The 20,749-nt window shown below is 37.5% G+C and overlaps 3 protein-coding genes across 7 annotated transcripts; all 3 read right to left on the bottom strand.

The window, feature by feature from the left end:
• Window positions 1-701: 701 nt before the first annotated feature.
• Window positions 702-8,432, bottom strand: LOC122091932 (serine/arginine-rich SC35-like splicing factor SCL28). 5 transcript variants are annotated; one of them, XR_006144068.1, is made up of 8 exons: window positions 8,072-8,432; window positions 5,492-5,569; window positions 4,244-4,408; window positions 4,077-4,141; window positions 3,889-3,928; window positions 2,384-2,609; window positions 2,009-2,289; window positions 1,473-1,618 (listed from the first exon to the last, which is right to left on the bottom strand). XR_006144068.1 is itself a non-coding variant. In XM_042662186.1 (7 exons), the coding sequence occupies exons 1-7, from the start codon at window positions 8,245-8,247 to the stop codon at window positions 981-983; spliced, it is 798 nt and encodes a 265-aa protein (XP_042518120.1). In that variant the 5' UTR covers window positions 8,248-8,429; the 3' UTR covers window positions 702-980. The 5 variants fall into 5 exon arrangements, 2 of the variants coding, with proteins under 2 accessions (XP_042518120.1, XP_042518121.1); XM_042662186.1 differs by lacking the exons at window positions 2,009-2,289; window positions 2,384-2,609 and adding an exon at window positions 702-990 and having other exon boundaries at window positions 1,358-1,621; window positions 8,072-8,429; XM_042662187.1 differs by lacking the exons at window positions 2,009-2,289; window positions 2,384-2,609 and adding an exon at window positions 702-990 and having other exon boundaries at window positions 1,358-1,618; window positions 8,072-8,426.
• A 1,756-nt stretch (window positions 8,433-10,188) lies between these two features.
• LOC122091740 lies at window positions 10,189-17,831 on the bottom strand. The gene is made up of 9 exons (XM_042661856.1): window positions 17,695-17,831; window positions 17,230-17,576; window positions 16,833-17,051; window positions 13,180-13,266; window positions 12,698-12,844; window positions 11,995-12,021; window positions 11,267-11,362; window positions 10,602-10,871; window positions 10,189-10,486 (listed from the first exon to the last, which is right to left on the bottom strand). The coding sequence occupies exons 2-8, from the start codon at window positions 17,446-17,448 to the stop codon at window positions 10,671-10,673; spliced, it is 996 nt and encodes a 331-aa protein (XP_042517790.1). The 5' UTR covers window positions 17,449-17,576; window positions 17,695-17,831; the 3' UTR covers window positions 10,189-10,486; window positions 10,602-10,670.
• Window positions 17,832-17,964: 133 nt separating this feature from the next.
• On the bottom strand, window positions 17,965-18,810 carry LOC122091741 (histone H2AX). The gene is made up of 2 exons (XM_042661857.1): window positions 18,512-18,810; window positions 17,965-18,422 (listed from the first exon to the last, which is right to left on the bottom strand). The coding sequence occupies exons 1-2, from the start codon at window positions 18,707-18,709 to the stop codon at window positions 18,201-18,203; spliced, it is 420 nt and encodes a 139-aa protein (XP_042517791.1). The 5' UTR covers window positions 18,710-18,810; the 3' UTR covers window positions 17,965-18,200.
• Window positions 18,811-20,749: the final 1,939 nt, after the last annotated feature.

The following is a 20,749-nucleotide window of genomic DNA, read 5'->3' as shown; positions in this document are numbered from 1 at the left end:
AAAATAGGATTGAGTTACGCCCAAGTAGAGCAGGTGTTTCGTTTTCATAGCCATGCCTGGCTTCATAGCAGGCACAGTTCAAAGGTCAACTTTAAATCCTAGACTGCGTTTTGATAACTCTCCCAGATAACAGTTCTTTTGTTCCTGCATTCACCGGGAATAGAAAAAAAAATGGTGTGCTGGGAATAGATTATGTTCTTGCACTTCATATCATGAGGAACAAAGCTCAAAATTAACTGAGTTGTTCGCAATACAAAAAGACCGCGAAACAACAGCACCTCCTCTTGTCCCTCTGTAAAATTTGCAATCTTCTATATGAGATTCTTCTTCATCAGCCTTGCAAAATCACAAGTATACCTTGGAAGATCGATTCTGGAAATTCACTACAAAAAATTGCACAAGACACTCATCACATCTGGCGGGTAAACCTCCCTCCTAAAAGTCTAGCATACCACACCACCAATCCTAGGTATCAGTCTCCAGATGATACTGATACGTATCAGCCAATACGATACCAAATCCCATTCAATTCGCTGCCCATTGAGGATTAGTTTCCTCTTGCATCCCACAACAATCATTCAGTTAGCCCATCCATGTCTTCCTTTACATGGGGAATCAACGAGTCATCCTCCTAATTTTATATAGGACAAGGAGAGCAGGAAAAATTAAGAGAGAATGGAATAGAACAAGACAACACAAGCTAAAAGCAATCCAACTAATAGAATTCCGATGTTTCAAGGTCAGAGAAATCACTAACAAAGCGAAAGCAGGAAACAGGAACATTAATCTGTTTCCAGGAACTTCAGTTGGGATATCAAATGCAAAAACATATGTAGGTCCGTCAACACAGGTGATCCACTAAATATATTACAAATTAAGACCCAATATCCCACTATTAACCTACCTAACAAGACTTCCGGCCGCTTAACCATGTTCGACAGATCAACCTTGAAAGCAACACCGAATGCACAGAAGTTTAATCAGCGGGGGCTGCATAAACAAAAAGATCATATGTATCAATCAGTGCATTGTCCTTCGATAAAATAATAATAATAATAATAATTTAATGTTCACTGCAAAGTTAGCTAATTTCAGATGTCCTCAGCGACAGCAATTTTCAGCTCCGATCTCCTAAATTAAAAGATCCATGTGACGCTGATCAAGCCACCACATCCTAATGTGATCTAGAATCCATATCAATGGATCACAGATGTGCACTCTAAACCAAATTTCAACACAGAAAAATCTCTCTCAAAATCCACCTAACCCAAGTAGAGAAAAGAGTTTATTAAATTATGGGTTGGAACGGTGCAGGGGATTATATAAAAATTAAAGAACATAGATAATTTACACATACCTAAACGAACGAGACCTTGATAGACTCCGGCCATTCCTGTTTGGACTTGCTGACCTGTGATCGGATCTATAGTCTCTCTCCTTGGGAGAACCCCGACCATTCTCTTTTGGGCTTAGGGACCTCCTGTAGTCCCTCCCATTGAGAGGAGGGGGAGACCGTGAGATGGATCTCGATCTAGTTCTGGATCTGGATCTTGATCTCGATCTCGATCTCAACCGCGGTGGTGAGTAATTATCATCCTTTGCACCACGGTCTCCGTCTCTGCTTTTACCATCACAAATGAAACTCAGTGCTAAAATTCAAGAATATAACATATAAACAACAAAATCAACCAAAAAAAATAACTATAAATTAAATAGTAACTAAATTATAAAAGCACAAAAACCCGGTCAAAGGGCCCTACTGGATTTATCCAGGCAGGACATACAATAAAGAACACCTCCATATTCAGTTCGCTGGCAAAAGCCTAAACTATTCTAAAACTCTCAAATTCCAAAACAAAAGAGTATCATCATCAGGCAATTTTGAATAATGTGTTTTTAGTTTAAAAAAGAAAAAAAAAAACGATTTGAGTTCACTTGTTGTAAGTGAGAGAGAAGCCTTGACTTAAATTTTGGTTCAGAATCCAAGTACTGGAGACATGACCTTTACCTGCCACCATTTTCAGATATCTGACAAAAATATGAAACTTTCAGTCCACAAACTGTTTGAGTTAAGCTCTACCACAAAGTGAGGTGGTTGATCAGCAACTGATAACTTCACAGCTCTCTTTGCCCCAATGTCTCTAAAACCCAAATTATCATTTTTCTTGATGGACACCCCCACCAGAAGTCACCCTCTACCTCTAGCAGTATGAACTTCAATGGGCTCCCATTCTCTGGAGATCAAGATTTCTCTCTTTTGGCATTTATAAGCTCTAGATTCTTTCTTAACTGGATAGTATACAAAACCAAGATATCAAATTTTAAAACGTGAATAATGAAAGGAAAATAAAGCTTTCTTGTGATTGTAATCTATCTCACAAACCATGGTTTTGACCGTTCAATTTAGTGGCGCTGAGCCTTACAAGCCAAAATCCAAAAATTTGGACAGACCAAGCCATTCGTTGGTTACAGTTGATGAAGATGAGATCAGTAATGAATACTTCTCGAATGACTTTGAAAGATAAGTAAGCAAGTAGTCACTTTATCCCTTTTCTCTTTAGTCTTTACTAATCGATGATTTCTTTTAGTCTCTCATTTCACTTTATAATCTGCATGAACAAGACCACCACCAGATGTTATTCAAATCTATAGGAACACATGTTTCATTCATTCCTCCCGAGAGAACAAGCAGCATGCATTAGTTAAAGAATTTATTGGAAAACAAAAAGGGGGGCAACCTAGTTGAAAGAATAATATTTTGTTGAAGCATTACTAAGTAGGGAAAAAAGGCAGAGGGTGAAAAGAGGAAAGTGATCCTATTTTGGAGCATTTTAAAAAAAGACAACCTAACATCATACCAATATCATTCAAAAAAAATATTCTAGTAAGTCACTAGAAAACTCTAGACCACGCCCCCCCCCCCCCCCAAAAAAAAAATCCATTGAAACCTAGTAACTTAGGTAAGAGACAAATGCCTTGTCAATAACATGCTATTACATTTTGCCATATGGGAACTGCAAGGGTCAACCCACCAACATCAACAGTTTAAGAAACAATGATAACGACATCACAGCACATTAAATGATTCAACCGACTCTAAAATGACTTCATCTGTGGATATGAAATATTTTTGCTCTGTAAAAATCCACATTGTTTTCCTAGCATGGTTGTCCTATCAGATGTGAAAACCATATCGAGTGTGTAATATAACGAACCACAGGAAAGCGGAAAAATTCATCGAAGTCAGTATTGTCCCAGGACTACCAAAAACAATTAGAAAACCTGCCACTAAAAAAAAAATACTCAATTTTAACTTAATTGCAAATCAAATGGCTTATCATTACTGTAACCACGCATAAACTGGCCCAACATCTGCCATTTCGGAAGTTTCTTTTGTCTTTCAAGTTTGTATTTGTAAATAAAATAAGCACCCCATTAATTTATACAACCCAACTAAGCATCATCCCAACTAATGGGGTTGGGTAAACAAAACCCCGATTACTTTATACAACCAATATTTAATATCCCAAGTACCTCAAAGAATGATATAAAATATTTTTTTAATGGCAATGCTTTCGTAAGTACATTCACCATATTAAAACTTACTTTTCTACAATCAACCATGATGCCAGTGCATTGATTTTGGAAGGACCACATCTCAAGCTTTTTGAAATATTTGGGCTATGTCATTATTAAATATTTCCATGATGTGTATTTCAGTGCAGAATTGCACTGAAACCAGATAGTTTTACAGAGCCACACCCGTAATTGATGATACCTGCTGCATGACTAGTTGTTCCCAAGCCACAGAGATAATGAAACCCAACCAGGGACAAACAATAGGAAGACAAAAAATATATATATATAAGAAAAGAATAGAATGCAGACCTCGAGCCACGCCTGGGTGGAGAAGGTGACCGTGAATAAGCTGTCACATAGAAAATAGCATAAGCAGTCCACTGATGAAAAAGTAAAATTTTAAGACACTATCACTAACACTATCCATGGCTGAGGAAACACAAATTCAAACTGAAAAATTAGAAATAAAAACCAGTATCAAGTATTCTGAAACTGACAATGATGTCGACGTCGCGGGGACCTTACTGGCGATCGCCTTCTATAGCCTCCTCCATATCGGTCACTATAGGTACAAAAGAAAAATATCATTAGCAGAAAGCTCAAAGCTGTAATAGAACATTTCTACTTAACAGGAAAACTTGAGAGAGAAAAATTAAGAAGAGACCTTGTGCGTAAATTCGTGCGCATTTCTTGAGGAGTTTTTCTGTTCTCTCCAGCAAAAACAATGGTTATCTCACGTCCACCAATAACTTGATGGTTCATTTGCATCTTAGCTTCAGCAGCATCATCAGCATTGCGGAATTTAACAAATCCAAAGCCTCGTGGCTCTCTGTAAGGTTTACATCCAGAAGCATCAGATAATGCAAAATCCTAAAATTACCTATACTACATTCTGCAAATGTATCCATAGTTGTCACAGTGTCTAAGCGACCAAAGCATTAGAGGGGGCCTGGACACAATCCGAAACCAACAACGCGACCAAGGCAACGTAGTTGTCAAGGTTCCTGGACGCTTAGGCAATGCCTTAACAACTATGGTTGTAACCAAATCAAAGCAGCTCCAGAAAAAGGAAAAAAAAAAAAGTAGCAGCATCGATAACTGCAAAGCCCAAAAAAGATCTAAAATCTACATCAACAAAAAAGTTACAAAAATTCCTGAACATGTGGGGAAATTTCAACCACAGTTGTCAAGGCGACTAAGCTAACCAAGGCAGTTGAGGAAAGAGGGGGGAGGGTTGGAGCCAAGGGGCCTAGGCAACCAAGGCAATCTTGCAAAATAGGATGCCGTCCAGTCGACGCTTAGGCAATGTTTCTACATTACAAATACAGAGTTGATTTGTTAGGTTTCTGCTTGCAACTCTTTTTTGTCAAAAGTAATCAGTTAAAATCATGGTCTGAGGAATCGAACTGAAACAGATCGGCCATATCGGCCTTGACAGATCCCAATTCTTGGCCAATACTGTATCGGTGAATCGGTATGGAGAAGGGTCAAATAATCTAAAAATGGTTTTTTAATTGAAACGGGTATTTCTGTCCAACCAAACCGATCCGGATCGGCATTGGCCTTGACCGATTCCATTCCCTATACCGAGTTCTCAAACCATGGTTACAAAACAAAGCACAGCAGCAAGCCTAGGCTATAGTAGAAAAAGAGGGAAGCACGTAATGTGCAAGGTGGAGGAAGTCAAACCCAGGTCTTGGCAACAACAGGCTACAGGCTTCACCAACTGAGCCTGATGGGATCTTAATCCATGAAAATTGAGCATGAAGTAATCACATGAACAGAAGCATCATATGTAGATGACCTCTCAAGCTGCCAACACAATATCGTTCTTCTCTTTGATTTCTAGGTACCTATAAAATCAATCTTTTAAATGGCAGAGAAAAGAACCAAATGTTGACTCAAAACTCACCCAGTATAGTAGTTCTTTGGAAGATACACATCCTTCACGGGACCAAAACGTTCAAAAGGGATCCTAAGATCTTCGGGCCTGCACAAGAAGCAGCTACAATAATCAGATTTTAAAACATCCTATTAAAAATTATTGAACTGTTTGAAATCAGAATATAGGAGGACAAGCAAATTTTAGACAGAACGGTTAGAATATAAATTACTGTAAATAGACTAGGAGCGGATGCTCAATTAAAAGGGGGGGGGGGGTAAGGGAACACCCATTTTAAAGAATTATACAAAGAAGGGTAGAAAAAAGCATGAACAATAACCTCAGGCAAGAACAATGAAAAACTATTTCTCCCAACGAAAAGAAAAGAAGAGCAATCTTTATTCGGCAGTGAAAAAAGAAACTACATTGCCCCTTGATGTGTGCACGGATTTGTGGGACGAGATAAAATAGGGACATAAAATACGATATAAAATAGGAAATAGATAGATTTGGCTGATTTAGAGGTAGCCCACCTCTTGGCTTTATGGACAAAGCTAGGCGTCTCGGCCTAATTAGGACGTAGCCGAAACTCTTCTCTTGAGAGAGAAAATAAGAACTTCTGCAACTTCAATCATATCCATTCATTCTACTTGTGCCGATTAAATAGGCTAAACAAATAAATTATAACCAAGTAGCTCCAAGTAATAAAAAATAATACATAGAGATAATACGGAACCAGATGTTCCATAAATGGGATGCATGAGTTGCCCTCAAGACTAGCTTCTTGGAATTGAGACTTTATCGTTTTCTATGTCCTCCCCATGGTTTAAGATCTCAGCGAGATCTCACTAATATCTCTCTTTTTGGATTTTTCGGAGACGAGATGACAGGCGATACACAAAATCAAACCATATCTTGACTGAGATCTCGAGGCAAGACAAGATCTCACCAAATCTCAATCCCATCTCGTCGAGAAACAGCCCAAAACTCGCCTCTCTCGCTACACATCGAGAAAAAAACACATTGTTGATGGGATTTTGGTGCTTTTGCTTGCCAAACTTCATTCCTACACTACATATAATATATCTACATGTGTTATGTAATATGTATTGTACATATGTAGTTATGTGGCTTATCTTATGTCATTTCAATGTATATGACTGTGACTCATCACTCATCAATATTAAATGCTAAGCAATTAAATAATTATCTATGATGTCTTTAAAATTCTTATGATTATTTACACTTTTTAAATTAATTTTATTCTAATTTCTAAAAGTATTAGATGTTATGTGTGGAATGTTGATTGTGGAATAGAGCATACTAACCTAGGGTCAGAAGAGTTAGAGACTAATTACATAGAATACGAAGTCAAAGTACCATTTTAGGTTTAATTTAAAAATAAATAATAAAAAAAAAATTTTTTGATGTTTACACTGTGTTTAGAAGTCCTAAAATAGAGTAAATGACAACTTTCAGGGGCTATAAAGACCATAAGGCCACCAAGATCTCGGCGAGAGCTTTTTTTTGGGTTTAGCAAGATTAGGGCCGAGATCAAGATCTTAAGCCTTGGTCCTCCCACGAACCCATATTTGCACTCGATGCCTTTGAACCCCTAGCCCAATATGGCTTGTGGCTTTTCGTGAAGGTTTTCGTCATATCCTTGTCCAGTGGGAAGTTATTTTTGAACTTGATGGCAATTTCCAATCTGCTTCTTGAGTAGGGATATGTGATATGAAAGTCCGCTGGTAGGGCCATTCCAGCGCTTGGGTTTGTGGGAAGAGAGGAAATAGATAGTGATAAATAGGGACACCAAATAAGAGAAAATAGATAGATTTGGCTGTTTTGGACGTAACCCACCTCTAGGCTTTAAGGACGAAGCCAGCCGTGGTAGCCAAACCTGTTCTCTTGGGAGAGACAATAGGAATTTCTGCAACATCAATCATATCCATTCATTCTACTTGAACCTATTAAATAGGCTAAACAAATAATAACCGAGTACCCCACACTCCATGTAATTCTAACTCCTACAACTTCTACCCACTTTCCATAACTCCGCATGGTAAGTTACATAACTATTAGGAATTCAACCATGCCAATAAACCCTTCCCATACAAACACAATAACAATAACAAATAATAAATAGAGATACTACGGAACCATGTGTTTCATAAATGGGATGCATGAGTTGGCACGTTAACACCTCTGCACTCACTCACAGAGGCCATTGTTAAGAGTGAAAATCTGAGAGAGTATATACACAGGACTTGGATCGGAAACATGTACTCGGCCACACAGTACCTGTTTTGCCGAAAGACAAAAAAATTAAACAACACAAACTGCAATCGCCAACAAAAAAAATAGAAACCTTTAATTAACGTGAACACGTCTCAACAACTCCAACAAAGTAAATAATGCTTCCATAAGATAGCATAGAGAGCATAAACAAATGAGTTAAAGAAAACAAAGATAAGCCTTCAAAACTACTCAAAAGCAATGGAGAAAGATAAGGGCAAAGAAATATATACAAGGAAAAGAAAACCCTTATTCCTACAATTTATAGAAACAAAACAGATAAACGAATGCAAAAAACGGGAAAAGTGATTCTACCTTGCGTCGAGTGCTATATTTCGAACAAGTAATCCAGAAGGAGCAGATCGTCTATCCCCATAAGACGACCTCCCACCTCGGTACCTGTCCCTAGGATCCTCGTATCTCTTCCGTCGAGGAGGGCTTCTGCTGCGCCGGGGACTGTAGCTCCTGCTACGGCTTCTGTACCTTCCCATCCTCCTTCCTTCCTTCCTTCTCGTCACAAAAACCCTAAACCAAATGCCGTAAATGATTGAATACCCAGAGCAGAGCAGACCCAACGAGAACTGATAAAGACTTCTCAGAGAACAAATTGAGACATAAACACCACAATGTCTTATGGACGAATTTATATAAACCCTAAAAATAAATGGCGCTCTCCCGCGTCGTTTTAAGTAAATCGGAATCGACGCTCACCCCCAACACCACCCCCCCCCCCCAACCGGTCTCCCCAGAAAACGAATCTGCATCACCCGACCCGGAGGCCCGTTAAATAGAATCAAGAGATCCGTGCATATCCGGATCAACCCGATTCACCTATTCGTTTTATGGAATCCATGAAATCAGGAGATAATTGTGAAGCTTTTATAGCTAAAAGGGTGTCAATCGATTCAGTTCGGTTCAATATGGTCATAGTACAAATCAGAATAGAACCAAATTGAATTGGATTCATATTTTTTGAAATTAATGGATTAATTGATATTAGAATTAAGGGAAAATGACTCTTGTCAAGTTGCATGGTGTCAATGCCAAACACAGAGGCAAAGTGAAGCACATGCCCCTGTGAAATGCAAAAATCCCACTGGAATACAAAGGTCAAAATGAAATGAATTAGAGTTGAAAGTTTTGGAGTTTGAAGTAGTGATTGGTCCAATCAAGGTTTAGGATTTGGTTGTAATTGTTTTTATTCGGTTCCTGTTTTTTTCAATTCCATAAATGGTTCCAAATTGTCGGTTCTTTATTCATAACCAAACCAAATTGTATCATATTGGTTAAAACTGCAATCAAATCATTCTTTTTTTTTTTTTTTTAATTTGGTTTGACTAGAAATTGTCTTCAGTTCGGTTTCCTTTTGACACCCTTATTTGTAGTAGTAAGAGACATCTCTTGAGAATGTGTAACAAAGGAATGTGATATTTTTAGAAATCACAAGATAAATTTGTACCATTATCGTTATTTTCAATCTAAACCGTCTATTCCCCAATCAAGAGTTGAGAGGTAGCATGTTATTATCTAGAGTATAAACATATATGTTCAAAATATATGTCAATACAAGAGATAGTATTTGATTGAATTAGACTTTGAAATTTGATACTTGACTAATCGATACAATGTCTTTTCTATCCACATGGCAAAATACATGCCATACATGATTACCCATTTCTGGGTTTCTCTTTACAAAATTATCCACCAAAAATTTCAGTTAACAAAAATACCCAAAATTAGGTTTCCCTTTACAAAATTACCCACTTAAAGTTTAAGTAAACAAAAATGCCCAAAATTGAGTTTGGATTTACAAAACTACCCACTCAAAGTTTTAATAATAAAAAAATGCATGACTATATGTAGAAGATGAAGAATCACTATTTTGGATAGTTTTGTAAATCCAAACCTGATTTTGGGTATTTTTGTTAACTGAAACTTTGGGTCGATAATTTTGTAAATCCAAATTTGTTAACCAAACTTTTTGTGGGTAGTTTTGTAAAAAGACACCCCAAAGTGAGTAATCATCTAATTTTCTCAAAAAATAACACACTTGTGACAATAATAATTCACCTTATAAAATATATCAATAAATTTCTTTAATAGTTAAAACCCTTTTGTTTCCAGTTAAAATGCATTGAAACTAATTTACCCAAAAAAAAAGAAAAATCATCATGAAAAGCTAATTTTGCATTGTTTATCTTCCTAAAAAATAAGAAAGTAGATATTTTTAAACAAGACTCAAATATTCTAGTTTTGGATTGAAAAGTTTCCATTTGAATGCATAAATTTTCCTAATGCAAATTTTTCTCATAGGCAACTATCTATAACTACCACTTTTTAATACAAATGAAATGAAATTCAAACAACAATTGTCTAACACAGTTGATAATTGTCTAACACAGTTGATGAGCTGTGGTGTGCAAAAATCTATGCAAAATGAACAGAAGAAATGTTTATGAGGCCTTTTTGTAGATATTAGAAGTGAGAAAATTACATCACTTTTCCCAGTTTTCACTCATCCCACTTCTAAGTTCTAACCAAATAAACCCTTAAAATGTTATTACAACCACAATAACATTGTATACAACCAGGTTCTTAAAGCTGTATATCCCTACAAGGAAAATGAGATTAGACTAAAATTTAGAAAACCAATAAATGACAGCATGAACAAGAAGTGGGGCAAGAATTTGATTTCCATAAGCAGCCTTTCCTTAACAGCCATCAAAGAACCTGATGGATAAAATAATGAAAACAACCACTCAATAGTATTAGGGTAAAATATAGTGAACAAATAAATGATTTCAATGGAAAACATATTCACAAAATGTTGAGCCCAATCAAGCACCTGACAAAACCTTCAAGGACTCTAAATCTTTGGCATTGTCAGCAACATTGAATTGCTACCCACTTGCCACTAAATGTCTGCAGCATCTATGGCTTTCTCTATGGCTTGAATACAAAAACCTACTGAACTTCCCATTGACATGACCTCAGCTAGCTTTGACCTGACTTTTTTATGACGGCGCAAAATTAGGACGGTATTTAATACAGCCCATCTCACTTGAGAATCAGCCTTCTTTTGTGTGAAACCTAAGCTCTTGAGTAACCCATCCAACTGTTCACAAGGAAGAAGTCGGGAATTAGCAACTTAAGGTATGAAATTATCCAAGAAAACAATCTACTGTTTGTACTAATGCCATAGATGCAGAGGAATGGGACCCATCATTTCCTCTATATATCAACCAAGTAAATCTCTCTGCAAAGAAATAAAACTAATAGAATTACCTCTCCCCACATCATCCCCCACCCCCCAAACAGCAAGCAGCAAAAAAAAAAAAAAAGGAAAAGAAAAAACCAATGTTTACTGTGACTCAAACAAATTGCAGTAGGTAGTATTATTCTAAGATTGGCCCCAATCTGCACGCATGTATGCTACTTGCATGGCAACAAGAAGCCTACAATGTTTGTTGACAAACAGACTTGAATTATCCTTCACTCAGAATCCCAAACCTGGACAATATCAGCAAGACCTCCTTCAGAGTATCCAAATAAGATGTACTCCGTCGCCACGCCTGCTAGAGCAATACATGAGAACCTGTTCAACATCTGCAAGAAGTATCCTACTCATAAAATTTTGGGTCGAGATAATACAACAAAAATAAACAGCTAAAGGAGTTTTACAATGGGATTCAATTTGCTGTGCAGTCTATGCGCAATGCCGAAACCAGGTCTTTTATTTCATCCAACAATCTATGCACATCGTATGCAGGGTTCTAAAATCAGGTCTTTTATGTCATTTGAAACCAATTGGTGGGCAGCACAAAATTTTCATCTATTTTTCTTCATTCTTGAAACAGCCGACTCCATTAAGTTGCGATAAGGCAGAGTTTGTTGTTTTTTTCCTTTATTCTTGAAAAAAAAAAAAAAAAGAAGTCCTCAAAATAATCTCTCACAATATATAAAAGATGCAAATGTGGCAGTATCCAGATTCTAACTTGAAGGTGAATTTTCAAATCCACAAGGACTATCAAGTTGTTAGGATGTTGGTCATTTTCCGAATGAAACATCCACAAGGCATATGAAAAGAAGATCGATGTCTCAGCACAAATAATTTGAGGCGCAAACCATTTGGGTATTAGTTTATGTTAGAGTATGGAATTCAGTAGTCATTTGTCTGGTGCATCTAGAGCAGTACATGTGGGGTACTCATGGATAACTTAAGAAGGATGAAATCTCACCTTTGCAGACACTTTACCCGTATTAACCTACATGGTATAGGAAAAACCATAAAGGCAGAGGTTAGCTATCACAATGATACAATTGAGAAAACACAGTTCTAATATTTACCATCCAAAATGGAAAACAGAAGTTATGCCAATAGCCTTTTACTTTCCAACATATATCTGGATAGGATATTCCAAGACTTTAGTTGATAGCATCGACAAGATATCAGCAGTCCAGCAGAACATCCTGAATATTGTGGCAGATATCCATCAAATGATGATCAAGGAGGTGAGGTCCAGGTTTCTCGCACCCAAGGTAAAGAATCAAGCTGCAGATCACTTTTCAAGATAGCGAAGTTCATAAGGTTCATGTCTATCCCAATTAAATATGGAAAATGAGTTTTCTGATATATCATGGACGATAACCAGGGACATGCACCCTGGTAGTTTGTTCGTTCTCCTGCTTTTGTTGTTATCTATCGTCCCTTTGTCCATGAGGGGGGGAGGGGGGGCGATGGCAAAAAGCAGCTCTTGGATATGCCCATTACATCAAATACAAAATACTTACAACAGCTCTCCTTTTTTTTTTTTTTTGGGGGGGGGGGGGGGTTGTTGGTGGGGTGCAGGGTTGGGGAGAGAATCATGAAGTATCATACATAATGCAAACACCTGAGCCAGATAAAAAGCAACATAAAAAATCAGCAGATTATAAGCTTACTTCGTCAAGAAACTCAAAATCCACGAATGTTGTCCCTGCTTGAACATTAAGGGAGCCTTCTTTCCTCAGAGCTTCTAAACTTGACAGTGAATATCCCTTTGGAAGTACTCCAAGCAAGTAGGCTATCAAGAAGTGACCAGCTTCATGCTTCCATAAAAATTTCATGATAAGGTAACTTCACAAGAAAGTATATAATACAGATGAAAGTATGTCAACGATCAAGGCTTTGCGCATTCTTAAATAATATGTCAATATGCAAAAGCAAGTTCAAGTATGGAAACTACAGAAAACCAACAGAGAAGACAAATCAGTTTACACCATCAGTTCGCTGCTTCTCACTTAGGTTCAGGCTAATCAAAATAGAGTATATTTCAGACATAATGTTCTCTCATTTTATAGAAGCAGGAAGGACAATTTGCTAAGTTCGAAATTAGTTCAATAAGAATATAAGTAAACAAAGAAGCACACAGTACATATCTTACTTGAATGACCCTATTATGATACTTTGGACTGAGTGTGTGACCAATTGTATCAAGAACCAAGCTTCCAATTCCTCCGTTAAAAGAGACCTACAAAGAAGAAGTTGGTAAGCATCTCTCGTTGATGAATAGAACGAAGTTTGTACCACCTGTTGGGAATATCTGAGTAAGCGGCCATCATCAATGGACAAATGCTAAAGAAGGATCTGGAAACCTTGCAGCAATCCAGAGTCCAGACTCCAGTAATGGTTTATGGTGGAAGCATAACCACAAAACAACCATAGATTCCACTATAATATTATATGCATGGTTCGCAATAATTAATGTCCACACCCTAACCCAAACCTACATCCCAAAATGCCAAAGAAATTGCATAGATTCTTCAAAAAAAAAAAAAAAAAAAAAAAAAGCTCTGCCCAAGTTGGTTCACATCCATGTGCCCACTCCACATCCACCCACAAACACAGACACACATAGAGCTACACCCTTTGAGAAGACACAAAAATAGACGAGATTTATTTATATGCAATTTCATAAAAGCCTGATTGGATATGAGCCAAGTTTAAGTGTAAGAGTAAGCCAGCAATACGATCATCAAAAACAAATGGCATGGCATATGTTGGAGGTCTTAAATGGGCAAGGAAAGCCCTAAGGAAGCAAATTGAGACCACACATGCCATGAATGAAGCTGCCTTAGGGAAATAAATTAAGCTAGTGAATGAAATTTTGGCCAAACATGCTTCACATGAAGCTATTGGCCTAAATAGAGTGGATTAGAGGAATGATGAAACAAATAGTTGTTTTCCTGACCAATTAGTTCATTTAAGGCTCAGAAAATTAAGATATTACTGCCATATAAAATGCATCTCAAAGCGGAGATCATAAGGTCTTCAGAAAAAAGTTTGTCTACCACACCAACATTAACCGGCAACCTTACTTTGGCATGACCAAGGGAAGGACAAAACCGCCCATGAGTGGCAGAAGGCAAGGCCACATCATTCCCAAAACATAAGCAACTACAGTTATCAACAAGGCCAAATTTTTCTCTTCTACTTAATGAGTGTTATCATCATGTCCTTGATAATAACTAAACATAATGTAGCAATAGTAAATACGAGCATTCACTAGCTTTTCCAAGTAGGTTTGACCTTCTGTATCTCTAGCATAAAGATTACCAAACCATGATAAGGATTCCACACAGAAGATATTGATAAATGTCTTCTCATAACTCCAATTCAAGAGGTCGATAACAAAATCAAATTCTACAAACTCTACTCCACTAAACAAAACCTCAACCCAACATCTTGAGGTCTGGAGGCAATATAAATGACAAGCCCTCATGTTTAATACTCACAGGCAACCACATCTCTTTTTCCATACCCTTTTTCTTTTAGAGGTCTTCCACTTCACATCTTATCACTCATCTGGTGTGGTCTTTGGTCTTTATTGCACATAAATGCAGCATCTGCATCATAATTTCAATCAGGCAGCCACCAATTCTAATATATATATATATATATACACATATTATATAATGTACATAGTTATAAATCAGATGATTTTATTATGTTTTATTTGTAGAAAGATCCACCCATAATGAAGAATAAGAATTTGTGAGAGCTTGATCAGGTGCCATAAGTCCTTCAAATCACAGCCCAATGTTGTTTATCTTTACCATGCAAGGTTTGGTGACCCCAATATTTCTTATATAGTATATGATCTTCATGAATTATATCTAGCTACAGAAGCCTATAGGTGGTTTCTAATACTTCATTCCATGCACAACTTCACAAATATTACTCTAAATTTTCACATTTTGCCAACAAATCCCTTTATGACACCATTTTCACAAAGACTAACGTGAAGCACAAGGAAATTTTTGAAAAGAGACATATTAAGTATAGTTTTGCAAGATATAATTGTCAGACCAAACATCCAATGAGAGAAAGATCATGTCCAACAACCAAAAGAAAACCCACAGACCAATTTTCCCCAATGACACAGCTAACATCAAAAGAGGTCTTAATACAAACTAGGCCATTGCAGTCTCAAATGCTTAATCCTAATCATCTGCGGAAAAACAATTAAACAAACTACTCGAATGTCCCAGACTCCAATACATTACCTGGACTAAAAAGCTACTGAAAAAGGAGTGCAAGCAGAGAACTCTTCTGTGCTTACAAATCCTACATTTTCACTTTTTCTTCTTGTAAATCTCAAACATTCTAATATTGTGGCATGTTAGAACCATGAGGTTTATGCATTGCTTTTCGTTCAGAAACCACTTGAGTTCTGCCTGTGTACAGAAAAATTTTCATACAATTAAAGAAGCACAATCACCAGTCCTCAGTTAGGCGAAAAAAAAAAAATTCTGGCACTGTGATTAATCCTCATATGGAGTTTATTTTAGTAAATACTCTGGAGTGAAACACTAGAGAGCAATTAAGATTCATAGCCAAGAGATACCCAAGAAGCTCCATTTTCTTTGTCAAGGTTCTGGTCAACCATAAGGATATAGAAGAGATTTGAGAATGCTGCAATACCAGCAAAAATCATTAAATTTTGGAAGGATTTGTTATGGAGAAGGTAGGTATCGGAAGGAAGTTATATAAGATAGTTCTGAGTCAAACCATGCTCTTATGTAGCTTTTTCGTTCCATTTTTATATTTATGGTAGGGGTGGGGGCCAGGGTATAAATGGATCAAAATGTCGGTCAATCAAGAAACAGCGCCCACATAAAGGAAGAATAGATTTACAATTAGATTTTGAGATGGATGAATGTTAACAACTTGCAGCTTCACACAGACAATCTTGCACAACATTGCCCACCAATGACAACCACTCTTGCATGCTGTAGCAGCATTCATTCTCAAGAATCCTACAGTGAAGCTATCCAACTTGAAAAACTTTCACGATTACATTAGGCTATTGATCTCATAGAGATATACAATTCTCATCCCCAAAGATTTAGAAGGAACATTGGAAAAGTAACCACATTGGAGAAACAAAATGCTCAACCCTAGCCTCAAATTCAGAAGTCAGGAGCATAAAGCATTCACCAAGCATGTCTGATAAGGCCAGTTAGCATCTATTCTCTGATTTGCTTCATGATAGGCTACACAAAAACTTACACCAAGAAAGCCCTTCACAACGGAAGTGAAGGGGACTCATATTTCTACCCAGAATATGACCAGAGGGGGATAATAAGGGTGGTGTATTTTTTTATTTCTTTATTTTTTTGGCGTGGGTGGGGGGGGGGGGTGGGGTGGGGGAGGGGGTGTGTGGGTGGGGTTGATCAACCTACCGTTGCAGACCTCGGCGCAATGGTAAGGTTGCTCCACTGCGACCTAATGGTCGTGGGTTAGAGTTAGGAAACAGCCTCTCTGCAAAGAGGGGGTAAGGTTGCATGCATCATGAGTGACCCTCCCAAACCCCGCAGTTGTGGGAGACTAGTGCACCAAGTATGCCCCTTTTGAGGTTGTGGGGGGTGGGGGGAAGAACAAATTTAGAGGGAAAGACAACATTATTGAATCAAGATTTCCTCAGCATAGGATCAATGTCAAGAACCAAGACCATGAAAAAAAATATTGACAAATAGGAAATGATTTATTAATAGACATGGCAAAAGTGACTGACACATTAAAAAAGGAACTTACAGCATCAACTGACCATAGAAACAAGAATCCCAGAGACAAAAATAGAATTTGTTGTTGGGTAAACCCAAAAGCAGCCCACGCAGAAAATGCTCCTGAAACAGCAGCAAGCTGAAGAGCTCTTTCTATTGAACCCAGTGTTGCATCCGCAGGTGATAGAAGAGACTGAGTATCTATGCCATTCAATTTTAGTTCATCCAAACTATAAAGTCTTTGGGGAATCTGCAGCACAACATATATTCCTAAATTTCTTGCTAGACAGGGAAGGGTCTTTTAATTCAACACTGCAGAGTGTAGATCACCACGCCATAATTATGATTTAAAAAAAAAAATTCTCACAAAATAACAAGAATAAAAAATAATTGATCAATCAGAGGCAGATTTCAGAAAACCAAACGACCTGCCTCGCTGCACCAAAGCCAAGGAGACCACCAGGCTTTCCCTGCAAATCTTTGACGAGAGATAGCGCAAGCCTGTCGTCCCCCTTTTCTAGATGCTTATCAACTTGTTCCAAAACTTGCAATGGCGAAACAGATTGAGAAGAACCTACAGTCCTACGCACACGAACTCTTACTCGAGGGTAGACCAACAACCCACCACCGTGAACCGCTAAACCCATACCCACAACCAACCAAGCGGTCAGACAACAATATCGGAAATCTCTCACGGTTTCGTATGAAGATCTTCCTGGAGTTCTTCGCCAATCTACAGTCTCCACCGCACAAATTAGTATCGACTGTCAAGAAACTGGAAATGAAAAAAAAAAAAAAAAAAGTGTAATCTCAGCCATTGATTCATTGCTAACGATTTAGAAGATGGAAATGAAATAGAAAAGTAGAATTCCATCAGAGGGCAACGTTTCAACCGAGTTCACTGCAACCATTTCTTGAGCATAAGAGCGTGGGGAGGGGAGAATTCCACTTCACCCAGCTCCATGAAGATAAGCATCATTTAACAATCCACAAAATTTTGCCCATAAAGATAAAGTGTTCCCCATTTTTTGTCATTTTCCAAACTCCCTGAACTGATAGCGACCTACAAGTGTTCTGTTTACAAAATTTAGACCCATCGAACACTCTATACACAAGATCGTAAAAACTAGGGTTTCTTTTCTATGGCGTATAAAAACCAGAGCTTGGCACAATCGAAATTGGAACATTTATATTGATATTGCAGTTGAAGCAATTATACACAACAGATTGTAAAATTTGTTATTTTTTCTCGTAAAAAGACAGAATTTTCCATGGGATTGAAGCTATTTCAAATGCAACAGCAGTACAGAAGAGATCCCATCCTCAACTGTGTAACAGAACAAAACTTCTCCTTCGAAGAAAAGGAAAAAGAAGGCGAAACACCAGAAAAAAAAATTAATTAGAATTCTTGGGATGCAGATCCAATCTCGCCTTTCCCTTTTCCAACCTTCTTCGGCAACAAAGTCTGATGAATATTAGGCAAAACACCTCCGTTAGCAATAGTTACGGTACCGAGAAGCTTGCTCAACTCCTCATCATTTCTCACTGCAAGCTGTATATGCCTCGGAACAATGCGATTCTTCTTGTTATCTCTAGCTGCATTTCCAGCGAGTTCAAGAACCTGATAAAATTAAAACAAAACAATCTATCATCAGATCGATCATTTCAAAAAGAAAATAAATTACAAATAAAACCTAATTGCTCACATACCTCAGCTGCAAGGTATTCAAGAACTGCAGATAGATAGACCGGAGCACCGGCACCAACTCGCTCGGCATACTTTCCAGCTTTAAGGAATCTGGCGATCCTTCCGACGGGGAATTGCAGACCTGCCTTATGCGATCTAGATACCGATTTGGTGGCCTTCGGCTTCCCTCTCCCACCTTTCGTTGACGCTGATGAACTCATCGTAGCTGTATATCGAAAATTAATTACAGAAACCACAACACAGATCCCTTCCTCGTTCTTGTTTGATCGCTCTACACGATTACAATGGAAGTGGAAAGAGAATATGATTTATATACAGAGGCAACGCATAAGAGAGTTGTGGAAATGGGTGCTTTACTTCTATTGGTCCGTCAAGGAGCACACGGATCGCCAGAATGGAAAATACTTTCTTTTTCTTTTTTTGTATTGATAGGGGATAGGGAGCAAAAGCCCGGGCTGGGAAAGAACTGGCCCATGGGTAGGGGCCTGGACCATATGGTTATTGCATGCATTTGCCCTATAAAGGCAGAGTTCAGTTATTCTGTATGTACGTTCACTTGCATGTACAGATGATTATGGTGTAATATGAAGGAGTGTAATTCCTTCAAAGGATATACGACAAGGAAACCCACTATCTCCAGCATTATTCATAGTTTTCTCTCGGACGCTGATTAGCGCCATTTCACAATCTGAAGATGTTGATCTACTCGTAACTTCATAAGAGTGTTAATTGATTTAGTATCGATTTAAATGGTGCAGTTTGATTTAGTTTATATTTATTAGGCTGAGACCAAAACTACACCATTTACTAAACGGTTGCACTTTTTGAAACCGTAATCATTTGGTAAACGGTTTTGGTTCCACAGTTTCGGTTCTACGGTTTTTAAACGGTTTCAATTTCACGGTTTTAAACGGTTTCGATTTCGGTTTATTTCATATGGTTCTAAACGGTTAGCAATCGATTTGCTAGTTTATTCGCATGTTTACTAAAATTTGCTCTTAGTGATAAATGATTCAATCTTGAGAATGTAAAATGCAAACCATTATGTTTTATTAAAACAACCAAACAACTAAGCAAAAAAAAATATTACATTGAGAAAGTAAAATGCAAACAAAACTACGAATGAACACCGATAGTAATGGTAAATGATGCTAAAGTAGGAGTAGAAGGCTCTAAAAATGCATATTCCAAGACTTCAAATAATTCCTCTTCATCCGTCTCAGCTATATAAAGGAAGAAAACAATTACTTAAAATATGAAACTAATGTCAAAAGAATTTCATACAAGGTTAAAAGATAAAATATTACCTCCAAAAGTCGATTTTCACGGTTTTAATTCGGTTTGAAACCAACGGTTAAAACTGATCCGACTCGTTTAACTAATCGGCCTAAAACTTGGAACCAGAATCGAACCAAATCGAACCATTTACTAATTGGATTTGTAGTTTCGATGTAAACAGCTCGATTTGATTTCAGTAAACGGTTTCGATTTCAAATTCACATCCTTATCTACTGAAGGGTATTTGTATTAGCAACCGATCCAACCAAGTAAATATCTCGGATTACCAACAATTTTGGAATTTCTATGACTCAATTGTTCCATGATCTCACAAATAAGGTAGGGTAATGATTTAGTGGGTGGAAGCATCGTTTGTTATCATGTGTAGACAAGGAAACATTGATGAAGCCAGTGGCTTTTTCACTCGCTAATTATGTTGCTTCACATTTTAAAGTATCTGCATCACACTAACCTTACCATTGAAAGGTGGTCATGAATTTTTTATGGGATGATGGTTCTAGTACGAAAGATCTGGTAGATATCATGGCTTCAATTGAGCCAGTCGGAGAGAAATGGTTTATGGTTTCAAGAACCTTCGTTGCATACAACTTTGATATAAAAAATGAGATTGACTTTGGATTCTCATATTCCATGGGAGCGAATCTGGCTTGGGCCTGGTCCGCCCAAAGGCGTATAATGAAAGTAGGGGTGTCAAATGGTGCGATTTTGATTATTCGATTTCAGTTCAGTCTACATTTTGATAAGGTGAAATTAAAACTGAGCACAATAAAAATAAATTGAAATCAGAATCACTTTAATTCGGTTTTGAATTTATCGATTTTTATTATTCGATTCACACAATCAGTTTATATGCAATTTATAGTGTCAATTTTAAAAACAGTTAAATTCATTTTGTAATGTATTACATTTGGTTGGAGAAACCCTAGGTTTTAGCGAAATGG

The sequence above is a fragment of the Macadamia integrifolia genome, chromosome 10 (genome assembly GCF_013358625.1).
Source record: "Macadamia integrifolia cultivar HAES 741 chromosome 10, SCU_Mint_v3, whole genome shotgun sequence".
NCBI classification, from domain to species: domain Eukaryota; kingdom Viridiplantae; phylum Streptophyta; class Magnoliopsida; order Proteales; family Proteaceae; genus Macadamia; species Macadamia integrifolia.
Note: the sequence above shows the minus strand (reverse complement) of the source record. Positions and strands in the feature narration are given on the sequence as shown.